Source organism: Notolepis coatsorum, assembly GCF_963971535.1.
Source record: "Notolepis coatsorum genome assembly, chromosome: 3".
NCBI classification, from domain to species: Eukaryota; Metazoa; Chordata; class Actinopteri; order Aulopiformes; family Paralepididae; genus Notolepis; species Notolepis coatsorum.
In genome coordinates, this window is record NC_140167.1 from 196164693 (window position 1) to 196181273 (window position 16581).

The window sequence follows — 16581 nt, forward strand, 5'->3', positions numbered from 1 at the left end:
GAGCGCTCCCAGCTCATAAAGTTGAAAGTAGTTAAAGTAGTTTTGGAAAAGCAGCGCGCTCATCAATGTAACTCATCGAGGAAGGGGCGGAGCCGCGGCTGGCACGAGCTCTGGGGAGACCCAGAAAAACGCTTGGAACTTTTTTTTCTTCTTTTTTCAAAGCGGTCCGCCTCGAAAAAAAGGCTATTAGTGGACACATAGCCTAACACTGCCAATTGTGTTAGTATGACGACCGGCCAAGCCGGTAGCAATGCCGAGAGCTGGGCTCGATACCAGCATATCCTGCGTTAGTGGCGAGCGCCTTGCCCACTGCGCCACTCAGCCGCCTTAATATGTTATATGTTTAACTAACTTTAATAACAGTACATCTGCCGTACAACAGTGCCAGTGCAGTTCAATTAATGTTTGTATTCAGTTCAGTTGAATGCAGTTCAACTGCCAGTGCAGTGCAATAACTAAATAATTATTAAATAATACAAAATAATAATTTGTTTAAAATGAATCAGAAAAAAACTAAAATGTAATTTCTTTCAAAGAGATGTCCTTTAAAGGTTCTAGGGTGGTCCCCGACTAAGGATTTGGATAGTCGACTATGATTGGACGAAATTTGCCGATTCGACTATATAAAAAAAAAAGTATAATATATTTTTTTGTATCATTCCATTTGGGCTGTGGGGGTTGCTTAATGTCTGAAGGAGTCGACGAAAGAATTCTTGTCCTCTGCGAAAGCATGCAATTGGTCCACTGATGGATACATCTTGATATTTGTCTAGTCTAGTGTGTTCATTAGACGGGTGAAATCCTCTTTTCCGTGCCTCTATGCCTGTTTTCTTAGGCAGTTAGCCTCTGGTATGTGCGCCATTAGTGTTAGCCACGCTTCTAGGCCTCTTTTCTTTTGGAAAGAATGATAAAAAAAGAAAAAGAAAATATATATCTTTTTTTTTTTGCATTCGACTAAGAGGTTGGCAGTCAACTTACGGCTCCTTTCGATCGATTAGAGAGAGAGAGAGAGAGAGAGAGAGAGAGAGAGAGAGAGAGAGAGAGAGAGAGAGAGAGAGACTCGCATTATGAACGATGCGAGTCTGACTATTACGGAGCACGCACTGCATTCTGAGCGAGAGAGAGAGAGAGAGAGAGACTCGCATTATACAAAAAAAGATTTGCCTCACACACAGGCTATCGCACGGGTGCTACTGCAGTAAATTAATTCATCTCACAGACCGATTTTTTCGTAGCACATGCAACATATATGTCGTACTGTACAGCCCTGATAATTATAATACTGCAGCACTTTTTCTGTTACTTTGTTGTATATACCATGAGGCCATGAGGCTCTCAGCTTTAGAGGAACTATTTTATATTGACATGCTATCTGTCTGCTTTAGAGGAACTATATCATATTGGCATGTCTATCTATCGGCCTTAAAGGAACTATTTCATATTGACATGCCTATTGATCAGCTTTAGAGGAACTATATCATATTGGCATGTCTATCTGTCTGCTTTAGAGGAACTATTTCATATTGACATGCCTATTGATCAGCTTTAGAGGAACTATATCATATTGGCATGTCTATCTATCATCTTTAGAGGAACTATTTCATATTGACATGCCTATCGATCCGCTTTAGAGGAACTATATCATATTGGCATGTCTATCTGTCTGCTTTAGAGGAACTATTTCATATTGACATGCCTATTGATCCGCTTTAGAGGAACTATATCATATTGACATGTCTATCTGTCTGCTTTAGAGGAATTATTTCATATTGACATGCCTATTGATCCGCTTTAGAGGAACTATATCATATTGGCATGTCTATCTATCATCTTTAGAGGAACTATTTCATATTGACATGCCTATCGATCCGCTTTAGAGGAACTATATCATATTGGCATGTCTATCTGTTTGCTTTAGAGGAACTATTTCATATTGACATGCCTATCGATCCGCTTTAGAGGAACTATATCATATTGGCATGTCTATCTGTCTGCTTTAGAGGAACTAATTAATATTGACATGTCTATCAGCGTAGAGGAACTATTTCATATTGGCATGTCTATCTATCATCTTTAGAGGAACTAATTAATATTGACATGCCTATCGATCCGCTTTAGAGGAACTATATCATATTGGCATGTCTATTAGCTTTAGAGGAACTATTTCATATTGACATGTCTATCTATCGGTGTAGAGGAACTATTTCATATTGACACGTCTATTAGCGTAGAGGAACTATTTCATATTGACATGTCTATCTATCGGTGTAGAGGAACTATTTCATATTGACATGTCTATCTCATATTCCAACTCATCTTTATGCCTATTATGCCTTATTCTCAGTCCACACTCACACATTCTCTCTTTAGACGCACGCGTGCACGCGCGTGCACACACACACACACACACACACACACACACACACACACACACACACACACACACACACACACACACTAGGGCTGTCAGAATAAATTTCAGTATTCTAATTTCATTCAAATAAAAAAAGAATATATATATATATTAATTTGAATACCAAATTCCATCAGTGCACATAATAGGTGGAATCTTTTTCAGAATTTTGTCTCAAAATAAAAGAAAGAAAGCTCTAAGGATTTTTATCTTTATTATTATAAGCTTTCCACATTCTAAAATGCAAATCAGTACACATATCTAAGCTCAGGCCAAAACACGCCCCCTGCAATGACGGATGGTGGCACTATAGAGGCTATGCAACGTTTAAAACATTAACAATGTGTAACAAATTAGCCCTGTCTGTGTTTTAATAATGCAAGTACTGATATTGTATTGCATATATATTCTCAGTCCACACACACATTCTTTACTCACTTTACACACACACACACACACACACACACACACACACACACACACACACACACACACACACATACATACATACATACATACATACATACATACATACATACATACATACATACATACATACATACATACATACATACATACATACATACATACATACATACATACATACATACATACATACATACATATCATACATACATACATACATACATACATAAAGTAAATACAAACACACACACTGCATACATACAAAAAGTTAATATAAATACAAACACACACATGCATGCATAAATACATACATACTAGGGATGGGCGTGAGTAATCGATTACTCGTAGATATGAGAAAAATCGGAAAAGAAAAATCGAAATTATAAATTTTTATAAATTATTATTATTTTTTTTACATATTTTTTCACATGTATGTGTAAGATTATAACTGTTTGTTGGTTTCCTTAAACATATATACGTGAATGAACAAAAATAAGTTTAAAAAAAAAATAGAATAATCATATATATATATAATTTTTTTTTCTTCCCTTTTCGAGTAATACACGATGAATGAATGAATGAATGAATGAATGAATGAATGAATGAATGAATGAATGAATGAAAACTTTATTTAACAGATTGCAGAATGGGTACAATACAGTACGGCTCAATACATACAATTGTTAAGGGGATGCAGACCTGAGAAAGACGTTTGTCTTGTTTCCATCAGGGTCCCCCATTTTCAATTCATATAGACATTTATGACATACACAACATACATGACATTTATGGCATAGGGACATATAGGTATTTAGTACTGATACATTTGTGACATAAGCGGTATTCAAATATACAGTACTGTTACCCCTAGATCCTGACAGAGTATATACATATGATGGGGAGGGGACTGTACATTAGGAGGGGGTGGGTGGGTGGGAGGGAAATATACATACGGCGGGGAGGGAATATATACATGCGGTGGGGAGGAGACTGTCTATTAGGAGGTGGTGGGGGTTTTGGGCATTTACGGTGGCCAGTTTCGAATTGCAGCCTCCCGTAGGTGCTCTTTAAGAGCGGTTTTGAATGTGGGCAGGGATTCACATTCCTTTACAGCTTTGGGTAGGGCGTTCCACATTGTTGTGGCATAATTGCGAAACGTGTTTAGTCCCTTGTTTGAGCCGAATCTGGGTTTAACATGATTTGTTGAGCTTCCTCTGGTGTAGTGGTTGTGGTATTCACTGACCTTTGGGAAGTATTTTGACATGTACATGGGCACCCCGGTCGTATAGTGTATCTTGTAGACCAGGCCCATTGCAAGTTGCTGTACTCTGTCGTCTACTCTAAGCCATCCTAGGTTGTCAAAGTGGGCAGGGGTGAGGTGGGTTCTGGGGTTCAGGTCAAGTAGTAGTCTGACCAGTTTGTTTTGTGATGTTTGTAATTTTGTTTTAAGCGCCTTTGAGGTGCTTTGGTACCATGAGGTGCACGCATAGTCATAGTACCCTTGAATGAGTGCTCCTGCCAGAGTCTTCAGGGTATTCTTGTTTACCAGAGAGGAGATCCGGTACAAGAATCTAGTTCGTTGGTTGACTTTTTTTATTACATTGGATGCCATTTTGTCACAGGAAAGATTTGCCTCTAGGATGGAACCCAGGTAGGTAATTTCATCTTTCCTTGTGACAATATTGTCACCCACTGTAACTGAGAAGCCGTCGGTCTTGCTGAGTTTGTTATTTGAACCGAAGAGAATGGACTCTGTTTTGCCCATGTGTAATGATAGTTTGTTATCAGCGAGCCATATGCAGATTTTGCCTAGTTCCGTGCTGAGGGTTTTTTCAACCTGCAACTTGTTCTTGTCAGAGACCAGCAGGGCTGAGTCGTCCGCAAACAGGAACAAGTTGCAGTCACAGGCTGACGACATGTCATTTGCATAAATTAGGAAGAGTAGCGGTCCTAGTATGCTTCCTTGTGGAACACGATCAATCGAGTATAGCATGCGATCAATCGATCTGGATTTGTCTTTAAAATGCCCATCCCTAATACATACATACAAACACGCACACATACAGTACATACAGTAAATATATACACACACACACGCACAGTTATACAAGCTGGTTACACGTTATCTCTTTCTTTCCCAGACAAGGTCAGGTTGTGTTCTAGCTAGTCTCTACTCTAAGACAGATCATACTAGACTCTCAGATAATGTTCTGTTTAATATTTTCACAATAAATGTTTGCTGGACCGGACAGAGACGGCCTGCAGGAGGAGAGGTCCCTGACATACTGCTGTCACTGAGTCAGTGGATTGAATGTGGACCATGTAGGCAACAGCTATGACTACAGTTGACTTCTTGTTGTGTTTGTTGCCAACATTGAAACAAGTTACAGATATTACACTAAATTAACTCCTTCTCTCCATCTAGAATCACTAAATTAACTCTGTCTCTCCATCTAGAATCACAAACAATATTGGCTTGACATCCTATCCCTTCAACAATGTTAATCAAAACACAAACGTCTGCACTACATGACAGTTGACCAGAGATCAGCTTCAGCCAGTTTGAGAAACGCAGCGTTTGCGTTTGTCATCTTTGTCAAGTAAGTTCACAGAAGCCTATGAGGGCTAAACAAGCCTCCGTTCTGATGGAGAGATACGTCTGAATAGATACTCACCAGCATATTAATGAGAAGGTGCCTGTGGCTCGCTTTACTGTTAGAATCACCACCTGTAGATCACAATAAATATACCCAGCAAACAGTCAGTTAATGAGTTAGGCCTATATGGTTAATATAAATAGAGGCCTGGCCTCAATCATAGGCTTGAAAAGTCCCAGTTATGGAATATGTCTTTGTTGTTGTTGTGTGTAGTACGTAGTATCCCAGTAGACTAACCTTTCCCCATCATCAGGATATGTTGCTTATTGTCAACTATCACTGACACCTTGACATACAACGTTTGATAGCTGATAGATTTTGGGCCTTTTTTAAGCAAGAAGGAGATCACTGCTGAGAGAACAGGTAGACAAAGCCAGCCACACCTGATAATCTAAACACTGTACTTTACGTAAGTCATAACTTCAGGATCTCATTTCCTTCCAACCTGCAATTATTTGCGGGCGTCTCAGAGAGAGAGAGAGAGAGAGAGAGAGAGAGAGAGAGAGAGAGAGAGAGAGAGAGAGAGAGAGAGAGAGAGAGAATGAAGAGAATGAAGAGAATGAGGAACCGGTTAGACAAACAGGCACACGCAGAGGCCTCCGACATACCGAGGGGTTCTCACGGCCTGGAGGGGACCACAACACTTGTACAAAATAGACTGACGCATAACGTGACCGACCACCATTGATCACCTGCACTGAGCACTTTTGTTTCCCCCGGGGGAGACAGGGCTGCTTTCTTCCTGATTGATTGTTCTTCTAACCACTTAGCTATGGCTGGTGTGTAAAAAGAAAAGTGCCGTGGTAGCCCCTTGGCGGGGGTGTGGACATTTCTCGATTCTAAGATGCATCGCGATGCGGACGATTCTGCATCGATGCAATGACAGAACATAATCGATTATTAAAATAAAAAAAATTACAAATAATTTTATTTTTATTATTTCTTTTTTTTTACTCTCTTGCTAGCTTTTATGTTCTTTTACAATGTAGCGCTTTGGGATTTGCTCCACAGCTATAAAGTGCCCTACAAATAAAATATATTATTATTGTATTATTTAAGCTAGTACTCTGGTCATGCATCCACTCAACTCATAAAAAATACAGCATCAGGTTATTCTAAAAGTAGATACTAATACTGATACTAATAAAAAGAGTATTGAACTGTTTTTAACAGCTGGGTATCGAGATACCTTTCTAGTATGTTTTATGCAACACTAGTAAAGACATTCTGATTTAAGAACTTTCTAAATAAAAGTTAATTTATCTGACTTCTTGTATTAATTGGTGAAAAAGTAGCCATGTGCAGTAATATAGATTATAAAATTGAGGATGTAATATTTATTGAGCTACATCGAGATGCATCGTAGAATCAAATCGAATCGTGGACAGCTGAAATCGTAATCGAATCGTGAGGACAGTGAAGATTCACAGCTCTAAAATGTAATACCCCCCCCCCCCCCACTTCACCACCTGAATTGGGTTATTTTCAGGTGACAGAATGGATAAGACCGGGGTGGTGTTTGACATACGTGGTCACATGGTGCTGGTGAGCGGAGGGTTCACGGTTGGAGGACAGATGCTAAGCACAAAGTGCCTGCTAGTACCAAATGACCACCATTACAGATGCTAGGTACGCTCTTGCCATTACCCTTGGCCAAGGTACTGGCATAATGGCATTACATTTACAAGAATTTGGTCATTTAGCTGACGCTTTTATCCAAAGTGACATTCAAGTTCTGTACAACAAGTCAGCAGGTACAACTCTGACAGCTAAGGGTAAGTAACATTGTTCGCCAAACAGTGTCAAACTTGAGTGTATAGTAGTAAAGACATATTAGCATAGTAGGTAGTAATATAGGCTAGGTAGATTCCTAAGTAGCAGTGCATACTAGTAAAAGATAGTACGAAGGTTAGTATTTTCTTTTTACAACTGGAGTTGGTACCTGAGCACCTATCTGTGGCTGCCCACTGCTCTTAAGTGGTTAGGATGTGGATAATGAAGGACAACTTAACGTAAAGGGATAGTTCAGATTTTTGGAACCCTAGCCCTATTTCTTACTTACAGTAGCAATGATGATGTTAAATTATGTTAATTGAGTCCTTTATCAGCTCAATCTGTGCTGGTCCTCATACTAGCTCTGGACAGTTAGCCACAAACTATGGCAAAGCCAGTGGGGACAAGCTCCTGTCTGTACAAGCTGACTGAAATCTACTAGTTGATATAGAGAGTTAATGAATTTAGTTTTCTTGGTGTGATTATGGATGATAAATTAACATGGAAATCGCACATAGCACACGTTAAAAAAAAGATGTCCAAGAGCATTTTTGTTATGAATAAAGTAAAGGATGTGTTAGAGTATGAGGCAATGAGAACACTCTACTGCTCACTCATCTCACCTTATATCAGTTATTGTGTTGAAGTATGGGGGAATACTTATGGGACTAATATAAAACCATTATATATATACTACAGAAGAGGGCTGTACGAATCACACATAAAGTGAGTTATCGAGAACACACAAATATATTATTTATTAAAGGGGAACTATTTTACAATTTTTTTCACTATTTGGGCACTTTTACACAATTCCTGTGAGTTTATGGAACACCTCTGTAATTATATATATTTTTTAATTCATTGTTTTGTATTTCTAATCAAGTCCTCAAAAACAGCATTTTTCTACCTCAAGATCTCGAGCTGTTTTGAGCCTGGCCACCTAAACCACTGCGCCGCGGCGCCGGCGCCTGAACATTAACATGCAGCGGTGTCTCTCTGACATCACAAATCATCACATTTTCAGATGACTCAGTTCAGTGAGGGTGAATATTGTGAGAGGAGAATTGGAAGAATGCGCCAATATGAGAATTAGAGACATAGATCATATTAATATAAGTCCACATAGCTAGGAAACAATGCTAAACACTGAAAAAGGCCATTTATAAGATAGTCATCTAGAATAATTAAACTTGAAGACATGGTTAAGTTTCAAACAATGTTAATTATGTTTAGGGCAAGAAATAACACACTGCCAGTGCCAGAAAAACTACAAAATCTTTTTCATTTAGAAAGTGAGTTTAGTAGGAGAAAATACAATTTTAAACATCAGTTTGCACGTACCACACTTAAACAGATGTGTCCTTCAGTTATTGGTGTAAAGTTGTGGAATTCTCTCCATAGCGAGCTTAAGGGATGTAATAGTGTTTATCAATTCAAAAAAATGTATAAAAAAAAATATTTAGTCAGTATGAAAATCAAATGTGATCTGAATAGTGAGATATTTTCTTTTTTTTTCTTCTCTTTCTTTTATTCTTTATTCTTTATCATTATTATTATTTAATTTTTTCTTGTTTAACTGTGGATTGTGTGTTTCTTTTATAATGGTATAAATGATTATTTGTGTAAATTAGGTTGTACGCCGACCATTAAGTAAATACTTGTTAGTTTAGGAATAAGGGGCAGGTAACTATAAGATGTATTCTTCTTCCTGCTCCTTTTGTCCATGGAATGACTAGTTATGATTGTGTAATGAAGAAACTATGATTGTATGATTCCATGTGGCAAATAAAAACTCTGAACTGAACTGAACTGAACTTTGTGTGCACTGTGGAGTACATTTCAGGAGCTTGTCCCCATTGACTTTAGATTACAGTACCGCAGTCTCACGTCTCAGGAGTCAGGTCCACATCCAAAAGAACACTGAACAGCTACTTCCACCGGGCAAAGAGACTACAGACGGATACTCTAAATCATCAAATGAGCATACACACTCACCACACAAGCACACTTATTACACGCACACACTGCTGCTACTTACACTGTAGAATAATTTTTTGAATTTTTATTTACCTTGTAAAAAAACACATACCTTGTATTGTATAGATCGTTGTGTATTGTGTTGTTTACAAATCTACTATGGTTGAGGAGCCGGGAAAAACAAGCATCTCAAATTTTTCTGAATGTATGTAAATCTTAAAAAGCTGTGACAATAAAATAATCAGAATCGGATTAGTTTGTGGCTAACTATACAAAGCTAGTATGAGTAACAGCATGGATTGAGCAAGGACTCCATTAATCAACATCATCATTGGTAAGCAATAAATAGGGCTAGGGGTCCAAAAAAAACAATCCTTTAACTTAAAATAGTAGGCCTATATTGCCAACTTTTTGTAAACTAATAGCAGGCTCTGCTAAATGTAAACAAATTTCTCTCCCCAAACTGCACATTGCAACTGTAAATCTGGGTCTTCGTTTTAAGTCTTTTTACGTTAGTCAAAAGAGAGCATAGCATGCCTTTCTGACAGATTTAGGGCATCTTTTTCTAGGTGACCTAAGTGAGACAGGTGACAGGATCTGTGTGTGAGTGACTGTCAAGGCTATATGGACTCTGGCTGCTGCACAACATTCCCACTATGTAGGCCAAGACAGCCAATAACAACTTGAACCTGGGGGGGAACTATGCAGGAAAATATACATGTTTATGATTATTTACACCTACTACAACACTATAAAAAAAAAGTTGGTTATGTGCCAAAACTGGCTGCCATACTATCAACTGCTGGCCAGGAACTAATAGTGGTATTTCATCAGAAGAAAACTCTGAGATGGAAGTCACTCATTGACTGCTGCCAAGAATACACTGAGGTTATCGTTCTCTCTCCCTGACACACCCATACATTACAATCAAGAACAAAACAGGTTCCATTATCACTTCTAATCACATCATGATAAAGACGTGTTATGTGAGCATATCTTTACTCATGTTCGACATACTGACTCCACACGCATTTGCCTCAAGTTCAAATCTGAACATAAACAAGAGCAAGGCTTTATAATCAAGTTATCAGGCATGACACAGCTGTCACATTTAACGCTAGTGGATAGTTATTCTGTTATTAACTAATCGGCTAATGTTAGTCAAATGAGTAAACCGACTGGGTTAAGACATCATTATGACCAAAGATTGATTGATTGACATTTTTATTAACAGATTGCAGAATGGGTACAATACACTACGGCTCAATACACACAATTGTTAAGGAATGCAGACCAGAGAAAGACTTTCGTCTTGTTTACATCAGGGTCCCCCATTTACCATGTTAGCTAACTTAGCTAGATGGTCGCACTGACAGTTCGACTGTATACCTAACCATTTGCACTTGCAGCTTGCAACCAATCAGTCAATGATTCAATCAATCGAGAATAAAACAGGCGGTATCCGCTAATTAGATAATGTAGTAACAACAACGCCAGCTAGCATAGCATGCTGTTATAGCTAAACAGCTCTTATTATTAAGACCAAGCTAACCTATCGTAAGCTACTACTTACACATCGATAGTCGTTTGAATCTGTGTTAAAGAATGCGAAGCGTGTGTCGTTATTTAATGATTCTGGACTCATACTAGCCATTTCTAACAGTGGTTTGTTTGACCATAAATATACCGTTACTTGGCATCAATGTTTTGTTTTGGTGCAGCTACACTAACCACTTCCTCTTCCTACTGTGTGCATCGATGGACAAAAAGGATGCGTTGCGAATGTTTCAGGCCGTTCTATAGATCTATATGGTTCAGGCAGCCTCCTCAACACTCAACCTATCTCACACTAAAGTATCCCTATCAGTCCGACTCCGGTACCCTCCGCTTTTGTCTCCGCTTTTGTCTATTTGTTTGGCCTTGACCTCTACTGTATCTGCCAAGTGAAAACAACGGATACGCATTTATAACTTTGTTGATAAGATATATGGGTCATGTATACTCATGTTTTGAGCTCAACCATATCTTTTTTACTACAATATGTGCTATACTATGCGGATGTACAGTACAAGGAAGGCTGCAAACAGTCATTCGTGTGGCCAGCCGAACATAATATCTGTATATGTTGCGTATGTCATTAATTTCATTATGAATTGAAAATGCGGGGGACCCTGCAAGACCAAAGTCTTTCTCTGGTCTGCATCCCCTTAACAATTGTGTGTTGAGCTGTAGGCCTACTGTATTGTACCCATTCTGCAATCTGTTAATAAAGTTTTAAATCAATCAATCAATCAATCAATCAATCAATCAATCAATCAATCAGCCCATGTGGAAAAGATACAATTCTTACAAGATCATGGTCTACCAAAAACTTCTAGTAAAACATTTGGCAGTAAATCCACATTATGATTCTTACAATATAATTTAGAGAATATGCGATATATGGCTGAGCAATCAGTAATATAACATAAATACTGTATAAAAAATAAAGAACATAGATTACATTCGTAAGGTAATTATTTCTGGAGGCAGAGACTGTTTCTTATATTGTAAGCGCAACACGGGGCAATGACGCAAAACTGGCTATCTCATAGATAGATACTTACACATTACATATTTCTCTCTCTCTCTCTCTCTATTATATAATTATAATGATATATTATATACTATATATCATAGTATACAGGTGATGCTATATCATTTTCACTAACAATGTATCTTAAGCAAAAATGAACTGCAGCCATATAGGTTGTTGATTCTTGGTGGGTCCCCACTCCCAGTAAAATAATGTCTTTTCATATGGGTCTCGTCATGAAGAGGTTTTGGAACCCCTGCTCTATAGTCCAAGCAAGACCACATTTCAGATAAACGCATGTCATCAGTGGTCAAGGGAGGCATGAAAGTTTCATAAAGAAACATAATGTTTTCAATACAACCGCGCAGAGCGAGTGGAGGATGTGATGCATATACACGCTGCAGACAGTAGATCATGTGTCGTTTCATTAGTATTCGCACAGATATCTTTGTCTCAGGGATCAGTTCTGGGTGTTGTCATTGTCACGGCGTGTACATCATGTTGTCAAGCAACATTTCGAAGGACATCTTGTTTGTATCGTATCACCTGCACCATCATGTATTTTCGTGTGAGGCGAAACAGGTGCGACTCGTGGAAATAATAATGCCTGGAAAACATGTCCATGTTGTCTCTCTCGCTCTCACTCTGGACTACTACTCTCCCAAGTATGCTACTAAGTATGTGGGCTATAAGTATAAACTAATTTAATCCTTTAACCCCTTCTCTACTCAATGATTGTGAATATACATCTTTCTAAGTCACAATATACACATCTATAAATGTATTAGTCTGCTACATACCCACAATAATAAAGTCAATAAATAAATAATAATGTAAACACCTGGTGATTGTCAAATTGTCTTCATCCCTGGCTGTATACCTCATGCAAATCAACTCCGTATATAGCTCTTTTTAAACTAGTTCATGTTTGGGCATTTTGAACACTCAAGCGGAAAACGTTTCATACTAGTACGAACACGAAGAGTTTTTATTATTTTTTATTATTCAACTTCCCCCTCAAATTATTATTAAATTATATCTATTAAAGAACACAATATTATATTGACTATTTCCTGGTAATAGATTATTTGAGCTATTAAAAAACAGTGAATGGAAAGTTTTTTTTGTATTTTTTTTACTTTGTGCTGTGAGTGACCCAAAATATATGTGACCAGTGCACTGTTACTGTCCTGTCTGTGTTTTTGTAATTATGCTGTTTCGTATACATGGTGAATTGAAATGTGAAGTCCACCATCTGTGTGGCGACCAAGGGAACTATATTTATATATATAATATAATATAATATAATATATATATATATATATATTGTTGTTCTTGTTCTTCTTCTTCTTTTACATTTCCAATAAAACATTCCTAGCATAACAATCACCATTGTTGTGTCCGACGAGTTTTCATAGAGTGTTTTGAAATAAGGAACGTAATCAATTTATACGAGCTGAAGATGTGTATTCATGTTTGCTCCATAGGCCACTGCTTGCATGCTTAACGTGTTCACCACCACATGTCGGGTTTGAGGAAGACCTGTCTCAAAACCCTGCCCCTTTTCTTGATCCTCCAATCACAACTGTCGCTTACCAAGTTTGTCCGAGGTAAGCGACAGTTGTGATTGGAGGATCAAGAAAAGGGGCAGGGTTTTGAGACAGGTCCATTTCTGGAAGCTGTTCATAAAAGTGGTAAATTCCAAAAGCCACGGCACGTGTGCTTGCTCTAATAAGTTGAAGGGTGATTTGAGCCCTGGGTAGTGACAGTTCCTGATCTGAAACTGGTTTTGCGAGTATCTCACCCTCCTTAATGATAGATCGTAGATGTTTGTTCAAAGTGGAAAGATGGGACTTGTGGTTTTGGTCAGAGCAAACTGCTATTATAAACGAATGATATTCCCTGCATTTCCGTGTTCACAGTTAACTCCAGATAGATATCAGCAAAATAAATTTTCAGCACCAACTGAAATAATGACATGACTGAATGTGATGGATAATAGAATTTACAACATGTTTTTAAAGAGTATATGTCAACTGTTCTGCATGTAATGTAGGCCCATCATTAATAGTAATATATGTCCCTTAAGGGAAAGGAGAAACAGAGCAAGTGGATCAATTCATAAAAAAGGTTTATTTTAGAAATGTATATATTCAGTATACAAAAATATCGACATTTGGAGTTGAACATCTCCAGTAATACCTTGGTATAGCAACAAAACAACAGCAACATGACGACTCGTGGAAACCTTCATTATTCTCTGTGCAGAGGAGAATCATCAGTTGATTCCACTTCATTGATCATGTATAGGACATTGGGAGATCATAGGCTGCGAGCAAGCATCTGCCTCCTTCCGCTATAAGCACAATTTAAAGACACATCGAGTTGAACGGAGCACAGCTCATGCACAAAGACACTTTGACACATTGACATCATCATTAACGTCATTAAAAGATAAGCTAAATCTTACATGTCAATATTTCTCCCCCACATGTGGGCCGCCGCGAGTGTCAAGTCTTGTATAGTACATGGCGGCTACGATCGTTCAACGTTTAATAATAAACAATGTACAGCTCTCAAACTTACAGTGTGAGGTGATAAATCATAGATAATTAAATACATGTATATAAATAGGTTTCATATATGTGAGTATCACACGAACTGGAAGCATGGCGCACGATATGGGACATAATGCGTAAAACCATTATGAGTGCAAACAAGAGGAAATGGAACCATGCATGATGGGTATAAAATACAGTAAGACCGTTCTTTTTGGGGTCATCAACACATCAAGGTATATAGACCACAGAATAGACCAACACCATAGCCTCTTTCTCCACCATTCAACTTGTTGAAAACGAATTTCATCAGTAGTATAGGGCCTATATAAATGATTCAGTTCAGTTCGAGAATAGACTCCTTTAACCGGTCCACAAAATCAGCATCATCATCGACCGGAGTGTGAGTCGAGGTTCTTCGGCATAGCAGGCGTTGGAGAGCTTTTACTGCCCCCCCCCCCGGCCCCCCCCCCATCCATCACACCTTAGATACCGATCTCCTGCTTGTACCGGTTGGTAAGAGTGTTGGCCTGTTCCGTCAGCTTGGAAAGCACTCCATGGAGCCCCGTCAGGTGGAACTGAAACTGCTTCTGCAGATCCTCGTCCTCCTCGTCTTCCTCCTCCGACGACGACGACGCTGACGATGATGCCGAGGAGAAGGATGAATTCATACGGGTGATCTTCATGCTCTCCTTGCGCCCAGATGATGAGGATGATGATGATGATGAGGATGATGATGACACCGAGGACGCCGATGAATTCATACGGGTGATGGTCCTGCTGCTGCTCCCGTTGCGCCTCTCCTCCGCCGCCGCGGCGCTGCACCGGGCGCGCACACCCCACTCCATGTCCCGGCGGATGGACTTGAGCAGCTGGTAGTAGCTGTACATGTCCCCCTCCCCGTCCTCCTCGTCGGACTTGAGGGAGCTCATGTCCCGGTCCTCGTCCAGCGGCACGTCGCGCAGCATGCTGGGCAACATCACCGTCTGGTCCATGTTGTTGACGGCGCCGAGAAAGCGGTGCATGGCGTTGAAGAGAGAGTTCTTCTGGTTGTATGTTTCTTGCATTTGCATCATCGTGTGACGGCTGTTCTTCTCTCAATTAAATGGAAGTTGTCTGTCAAATGCGCTCGTATAGTACGGACTGTCAGATTTCCTCTTCTGTCTTGTTGTTGTATTCTGCTCTACTTCTGGTTTGAAAAGCGGTTCGTTCTTTTTTCTGTTTCTGTTTCTGTGTTCCTTGCTGCGCCCTGTTGTGGGTTCTAACTTCTTCTGTCTGCAGGAGAGGTGAGGGCGCTTCTTATAGAGCAGGTGCTGCAGCCTTCGAGTTCCAGGGCGGGTCCAGAACCTGTTTGTCAAGGTTTCCTCTCTGCGTAACCGGACCCCAATGACCTGGAATAGCACATAGCAGAGATTTTGATACAGTAAAAAGGAGTGGCTTCCGTCTGCTAGGCTCCAACTAACAGTCGACCAATCATGACATTATAAATGGTCATGTTAACATATAATTATTATTCATCCCGTATACATGGGGCCCAGTGCTGTGGCGCGCGTAATTACGCACAGCTTCTAAATACATGTGTGCAGTCTGTTGCCCACAGCAACAGTCTCGTAGTACACAATACCTTACCTTGTAATCGATTGCCCCGAATATTGGTATGTATTTGCAAAACGTATTAATTTCGTTGATGAAGTTAGTTAATAATGTTACATCACCACACACTGTACATAGAGGGCGAGGCCTCGCGGAGCTAAACACCGGATCATGAATATTCATAAGGCAAGCCATCAGCCCACTGCTTAAACGGCAAGGAAAGCCAATCAGATGTCCATATACACTGCCTTGGCGGGCGGGACAAACTCTATCTGACCAATGAGCGCTCAATAACAAGATAGAGAAGTGTAGTTGATTTAAACAAGTGTTTATTGTAGTTATTAATTGGCTTATTTTTCTTCTTCTATTTTTTAGACATTAGCGGACAGGCATTAACAGACAGATAATACAATAAAGAGGTGGAGTAAAATAAAATGAAATATGAGCTAAGTTAAGCACAATAGAATCATATAATTATGAAATAAAATATAGACCAGGGCTGTACAACTGTAAATAAGAGGTTGAATAAAATGATATGGGATATAAACTAAATTAAATATAGAACAATAGATAGCCTTTTGCATGTAGACTGTTAGTAAGCGGTCA

At 39.1% G+C, this 16581-nt stretch overlaps 2 protein-coding genes across 2 annotated transcripts in view; both read right to left on the reverse strand.

Moving 5' to 3' along the window:
• The window catches only part of LOC311226121 (uncharacterized protein), a gene marked incomplete at its 3' end in the record, with an annotated part of 126659 nt that extends 115717 nt beyond the window's left edge, over positions 1-10942 (reverse strand). Inside the window, 2 exon segments of the mRNA XM_084311496.1 lie at positions 5515-5567; positions 10823-10942. Coding sequence (XP_084167622.1) covers positions 5515-5567; positions 10823-10903 — 134 coding nt within the window. The 5' untranslated portion in view covers positions 10904-10942.
• Positions 10943-13938: 2996 nt separating this feature from the next.
• LOC311225625 (mid1-interacting protein 1-B-like) lies at positions 13939-15665 on the reverse strand. The gene has a single exon (XM_084311006.1). The coding sequence runs from the start codon at positions 15456-15458 to the stop codon at positions 14868-14870; it is 591 nt and encodes a 196-aa protein (XP_084167132.1). The 5' UTR covers positions 15459-15665; the 3' UTR covers positions 13939-14867.
• Between the last annotated feature and the right edge of the window lie 916 nt (positions 15666-16581).

Bases quoted from the DNA above. Each gene is read 5' to 3' on its own strand.
- LOC311225625 (XM_084311006.1), bottom strand. From the start codon at position 15,458: ATGATGCAAATGCAAGAAACATACAACCAGAAGAACTCTCTCTTCAAC.